Source organism: Salvelinus sp. IW2-2015, unplaced genomic scaffold (genome assembly GCF_002910315.2).
Source record: "Salvelinus sp. IW2-2015 unplaced genomic scaffold, ASM291031v2 Un_scaffold5756, whole genome shotgun sequence".
NCBI lineage: Eukaryota > Metazoa > Chordata > Actinopteri > Salmoniformes > Salmonidae > Salvelinus > Salvelinus sp. IW2-2015.
The window spans coordinates 18506-25280 of NW_019947021.1; the positions used below are offsets into that span (position 1 = coordinate 18506).

Here is a 6775-nt window from a genome sequence, read left to right on the forward strand (position 1 = left end):
TATCAGATAGCCAGTGAGACTAGAGTTGGAACCTGTTAATCAGATAGCCAGTGGAGACTAAAGTGTTGAGCTTGATTACCAGATAGCGGAGTGGCTCTTCTCCTCCCTGAAGCTCTGCTCCAACAGCTTCTTGTTCAGCAGACGGGCTGCGTTCTCTGCCAGGGTGTATCCAGGCGGGGCAGACAGGTCCTGGCGTATACTGASCACCTCTGGTGTCCTCTCCCCCCCTGTTCCCCCCGGCCCTCCCGGGGTCTCTAGTATCAGCTGCACCGGGCTGGGAGAGCGCCCGCGGACATTCCTCAGGAACTCCTGGGCTGCACCAAGGGACCTGGGGTCTTTGGGGTCTGAGGGTGGTAGGTTGTGTAACCCTGGCCCCGCGGGAGGTGAGAGGTCAGGGGGAGCGGTGCGGGTGCGGCTTGGGGACTTGGTGAATTTGGACTGCAGGGGTTCGTAGGCTACGGGGGTGTGGTCTATGATGTTGAAGAGGCTGGACAGGCCGTCGTTGATGGTGGTGTGGACCGGAGAATCCCTGGTGGTGGTGGAGCGAGCCCAGGCCGACTCAGAGGCTCCCTGTTATTATACATATAACACTTAGAGTGGCCTCAGGCAGCTGACTGCAACAATACATAGATAAATACATAGATAAACAATAATTACCTTCTGGGGAGTGGTGGGAGTCGGGGCCCTGGGGCCGGCCGTGGAGCTGGAGGAGGCCCCTACAGGGAGGTCAGCCTTCGATGATGTCGACAGCTTCCTCTGGAGCTTAGGGGAACCGTACTTAGGAGAACAACATGTCCGCTCGAACTTGGACTGGACCACAGGAGAGTACTGTATCTTGCGGATGTTTCTGGAGGGGGAGGAGATGGGGGTTGAGCCTCCTCCTATAGGGGTGAGGCAGCGGTGGGGGGAGCTGGTGAGGGTGCGGAGGATGTCAGTTTGTAAGCCCACACTGATTGTCTGGGTGGTTTGGGTTCCCCGAGTAGTGAAACCGTTGGTCTGACACGCCGTGTCTCGGAGCTATTAGGTTGAGAAGAAAAAGTTGTAGAAATTAGAAGAATAAACGAAATAAAAATATACATTGACTGGAAGTATGTACAGTGGCTTGCGAAAGTATTCACCCCCCTGRCATTTTTCTTATTTTGTTGCCTTACACCCTGGAATTAAAATTGATTTTTTTTTWATCATTTGATTTACTCAACATGCCTACCACTTCTAAGATGGAAAATATTTTTTAATGTGAAACMAGCAAGAAATAAGACAAMAAAAAAAAACAGAACTTGAGTGTGCATAACAATAGTCAATACTTTGTAGATCCACCTTTTGCAGCAATTACAGCTGCAAGTCTCATGGGGTATGTCTAGAAGCTTGGCACATCTAGCCACTGGGATTTTTGCCCATTCTTCAAGGCGAAACTGCTCCAGCTCCTTCAAGTTGGATGGGTTCTGCTGGTGTACAGCAATCTTTAAGTCATACCACAGATTCTCAATTGGATTGAGGTCTGGGCTTTGACTAGGCCATTCCAAGACATTTAAATGTTTCCCCTTAAACCACTCGAGTGTTGCTTTAGCAGTATGCTTAGGGTCATTGTCCGGCTGGAAGGTGAACCTCTGTCCCAGTCTCAAAACTTGTTTCCCTCAAATTTCCCTGTATTTAGCGCCATCCATCATTCCTTCAATTCTGACCAGTTTCCCAGTCCCTGCTGATGAAAAACATCCCCACAGCAGGATGCAGCTTCACTGTGGGGATGGTGTTCTCGGGGTGATGAGGTGCTGGGTTTGCTCCAGACATAGCGTTTTCCTTGATGGCCAAAAAGCTCAAATTTTAGTCTTATCTGACTAGAGTACCTTCTTCCATATGTTTGGGGAGTCTCCCGCATGCCTTTTGGCAAACACCAAACGTGTTTGCTTATTTTTTTCTTTAAGCAATGGCTTTTTTCTGGGCTCTCTTCCGTAAAGCCAGCTCTGTGGAGTGTACTGCTTAAAGTGGTCCTATNGTGTTTGCTTATTTTTTTCTTTAAGCAATGGCTTTTTTCTGGGCTCTCTTCCGTAAAGCCAGCTCTGTGGAGTGTACTGCTTAAAGTGGTCCTATGGACAGATACTCCAATCTCCACTGTGGAGCTTTACAGCACCTTCAGGGTTATCGTTGGTCTCTTTGTTTCCTCTCTGATTAATGCTCTCCTTGCCTGGTCCGTGAGTTTTGTGGGCGTCCCTCTCTTGGCAGTTTTATTGTGGTGCCATATTCTTTCAATTTTTTAAATAATGGATTTAATGGTGCTCCATGGGATGTTCAAGTCTCAGATATTTTTTTATAACCCAACCCTGATCTGTACTTCTCCACAACTTTGTCCCTGACCTGCTTGGAGAGCTCCTTGTTCGTCATGGTGCCGCTTGCTTGGTGGTGCCCCTTTCTTAGTGGTGTTGCAGACTCTGGGGCCTTTCAGAACAGGTGTAAATATACTGAGATCATGTGACAGATCATGTGACACTTAGATTGCACGCAGGTGGACTTTATTTAACTAATTATGTAACTTCTGAAGGTAATTGGTTGCACCAGATCTTATTTAGGGGCTTACATAGAAAAGGGGGTGAACACATATACACGCACCACTTTTCAGTTTCTTTTTTTGTTGTTGAATTTTTTGAAACAAGTTATTATTTTTTCATTTCACTTCACCAATTTGGACTATTTTGTGTATGTCCATTGCATGAAATCCAATTAAAAATACATTTAAAGGACAGGTTGTAATGCAACAAAATAGGAAAAACGGCAAAGGGGGATGAATACTTTTGCAAGGCACTGTACACAAGATAACCTTGACCTTTAGTCTAGAATGTACACAAGAAAACCTTTATTACTAAATCATGTCCAAACAATTGAATTGGCCAATCAAGTTGTAGTGCTGTCTCAAGGATGATCAAAGGACATTGTATGCACCTGAGCTCAATTTGAAGTGTCATAGCAAAAGGGTGTGAATACTTATGTAAATGAGATATTTCTGTTTTTTATTTTCAATAAATCTGCAAGAATTTGTAAAAACATGTTTTCTCTTAGTCATTACGGGGTATTGTGTGTAGATGGGTGAGAAAAAACATATATTTAATACATTTTGAATTCCGGCTGTAAMACAACAAAGTGTGGAATAAGTCAAGGCTCATGAATACTTTCTGACGACACTGTTAGAAAGAGAACACAATAGAAAGGTGAACTAAGGGAAATGTACAGCTAGATAAACAACAACAACGTCAACAACAACAACGTCAACAACAACAACGTCAACAACAACAACGTCAACAACAACGTCAACAACAACAACAACGTCAACAACAACGTCAACAACAACGTCAACAACAACAACGTCAACAACAATGTCAACAACAACGTCAACAACAACAACGTCAACAACAACAACGTCAACAACAACGTGAACAGACCTGTCTGTGTTGTTCCAGGAGGTCTGAGGTGCCTGGGCCTGAGCGGTAGTTCCTAACAGAGAAGGCCACCTCCTTCATGTCATCACTGAGGTTCCGTGACAGCTGCAGCTCCAGAGACGAGGCGTACCCCACCGTGGGGATGGGACCCCCCACAGAGGGACCCCGTAGTCCCCCCCCACCCTCTAATAACTCCTTATGACAGGTGGAGGGCCACCTACCATTACCAAACACCTCGTCTGGTCCCCCTACCCCAGGGGGATCCCCCACCTCACCGCCACCCCCTCGCCCCTTGGTCCCTTTGGGGTACATGTAGTCCTGTTCGGGGGTTCCTGGGGGTCGGGTGGGGCTGTGGGAGACATGGACACTTGCCCCCCCTCCTCTGTTACCCCCGTTGCCCCTGAGAGGGGAGTGCTGGCAGAGGGGATGGGGTTCAGGGCTGGACAGGGTGTTAGTAGTGAGGGTAGCACTGGTTGTCAGGAACCACAAGGCTGGCTGGAATGGTTCTGGAATTCAGAGAGAGAGAATTCAGAATGATTGGAATTTAGAATGATTGGAATTTAGAATGATTGGAATTTAGAATGATTCAAATGATTATAATGATTGGATTTTAGAATTATTCAAACGCTTATAATTAGAAGGGAAATAAATAATCTCCACAAGGTGGGAAGATGACAGTAAAACATTGGGTATGGTTCTGAATTTAGGTTTAAAAAGCTTTATTGTCCACACACAATGTGGAAATGTGCTTTTTGTTTGAACAAGTTCTTTGGGAGAGGATATGAAGCAAGTCTCTTGGAGAGGATATGAACCAAGTTCTTGGGAGAGGTATGAAGCAAGTCTCTTTGGGAGAGGATATAATCCAAGTCTCTTTGGAGAGGTATGAACCAGTCTTTTGGGAGAGGATATGAGCAAGTCTCTTGGGAGGGGATATAATCCAAGTCTCTTTGGAGAGGATATGAACCAAGTCTCTTTGGAGGGATATGAAGCAAGTCTTTTGGGAGAGGATATACAAGTCTCTTTGGGAGAGGATATGAAGGCAAGTCTCTTTGGGAGGGGATATAATCCAAGTCTCTTTGGGAGAGGATATGAACCAAGTCTCTTTGGGAGAGGATATGAAGCAAGTCTCTTTGGAGAGGATATGAACCAAGTCTCTTTGGGAGGGATATGAGCCAAGTCTCTTTGGGAGGGGATATGAACCCAATTCTCTTTGGAGAGGATATGAACCGTCTTTGGAGGGGATATGAACCAAGTCTCTTTGGAGGGATATGAACCAAGTCTCTTTGGGAGGGGATATGAACAAGTCTCTTTGGGAGAGGATATGAACCAAGTCTCTTTGGGAGGAGATATGATCCAGTCTCTTTGGGAGGGGATATGACAGTCTTTTGGAGGGATATGACCAAGTCTCTTTGGGAGAGGATATGAAAGCAAGTCTCTTTGGAGAGGATATGAACCAAGTCTCTTTGGGAGGGATTAATCCAAGTCTCTTGGGAGAGATTGAGCAGTCTCTTTGGAGGGATATGAAGCAAGTCTCTTTGGAGGGGATATGAACGCAAGTCTCTTTGGGAGGGGATATGAACCAAGTGTCTCTTTGGGAGGATATGATCCAAGTCTCTTTGGAGAGGATATGAACCAAGCATCTCTTTGGGAGAGGATATGAACAAGTCTCTTTGGGAGGGATATGATCCAAGTCTCTTTGGGAGGGGATATGAACAAGTCTCTTTGTGGAGAGGATATGAACCAATGTTCTTTGGAGAGGATATGAAGCAAGTCTCTTTGGGAGAGGATATGACCAGTCTCTTTGGGAGAGGATATGAACAAGTCTCTTGGGAGAGGATATGAAGCAAGTCTCTTTGGAGAGATATAACAAGTCTCTTTGGGAGAGGATATGAGCAAGTCCTTTTGGGAGGGGATATAATCCAGTCTTTTGGGAGAGGATAGAAGCAAGTCTCTTGGGAGAGGATATGAAGGCAAGTCTCTTTGGAGAGGATATGAACCAAGTTCTTTGGAGGGGATATAATCCAAGTCTCTTTGGGAGAGGATATGAAGCAAGTCTCTTTGGGAGGGGATATGAAGCAAGTCTCTTGGGGTATGACTTTTGAGAGGATATGACAAGTCTCTTTTGGGAGGGGATATAATCAAGTCTCTTTGGGAGAGGATATGAACCAAGTCTCTTTGGAGGGATATGAAAGCAAGTCTCTTTGGGAAGGATATGAACCAAGTCTCTTTGGAGGGGATATGAACAATTTCTTTGGGAGAGGATATGAACAAGTCAAGTTCTTTTGGGAGAGGGATATGAACAAGTCTCTTTGGGAGAGGATATGAACCAAGTCTCTTTGGGAGGGGATATGAACAAGTCTCTTGGGAGGGATTGAACAAGTCTCTTTGGGAGAGGATATGAACAAGTTCTTGGAGGGATATAATCAAGTCTCTTTGGGAATGAACCAGTCTCTTGGGAGGATATGAACCAAGTCTCTTGGGAGGGATATGAACAAGTCTCTTTGGGAGGGGATATGAACCAAGTCTCTTTGGGAGGGGATATGAACCAAGTCTCTTTGGAGAGGATATGAACAAGTCTCTTTGGGAGGGGATTATGAACAAGTCTTCTTTGGGAGGATATGAACCAAGTCTCTCTTGGGAGAGGATATGAACCAAGTCTCTTTGGGAGAGGATATGAACCAAGTCTCTTTGGAAGAATATGAAGCAAGTCTCTTTGGGAGGGATATGAACAATCTCTCTTGGGAGGGATATGAACAAGTCTCTTTGGGAGGGGATATGAACCAAGTCTCTTTGGGAGAGGATATGAACCAAGTCTCTTTGGGAGGGATATGAACCAAGTCTCTTTGGGAGGGGATATGAACCAAGTCTCTTTGGAGAGGATATGAACCAGTCTCTTGGAGAGGATATGATCCAAGTCATTGTAGCCTGACAATTAATATTGAATCGTTTTAAAGTGTTCCCTCATGAAATGAAACACATTAACTCTCTTTTTTTGAGAGCAGATTAAATGTTTTTAGGTTATTTTAAGAGTTTCAGGAAATTAGGACAACAAAGAGGATGAAAAACACTGTTTATATGTCAAAGAGATCTACTTCTACTCTACCTTTTGGGGATGTCAATGTATCAACCTACCTCTTTCTTCTAGTAAGAGCATTTTGATGCAGTACTAATGATCACGCTCTCCTCCTCTCTCCTCTCTCTCCTCTCTGTCCTCTCTGATCCTATCCTTGTAACATTTTGTTTTGGTAATGTAATAGTTTAATGCTTTATTCTCGTCTCATCCTCCCAGGGTAAGTCGTCTGTTCTATGAGTGACTTCCAGCGTCTGATGGACAGCTCTCCCTTCCT

General features: G+C 45.0%; 1 protein-coding gene across 1 annotated transcript; it reads right to left on the reverse strand.

The window, feature by feature from the left end:
- Positions 1-75: 75 nt before the first annotated feature.
- Positions 76-3934, reverse strand: LOC112078501 (microtubule cross-linking factor 1-like; the record flags this gene model as incomplete). Its single annotated transcript, XM_024144721.1, has 3 exons — positions 76-570; positions 658-1017; positions 3432-3934. Coding segments are annotated over 3 exons (1358 nt in total), but the record flags the coding sequence as incomplete, so codon positions are not given.
- Between the last annotated feature and the right edge of the window lie 2841 nt (positions 3935-6775).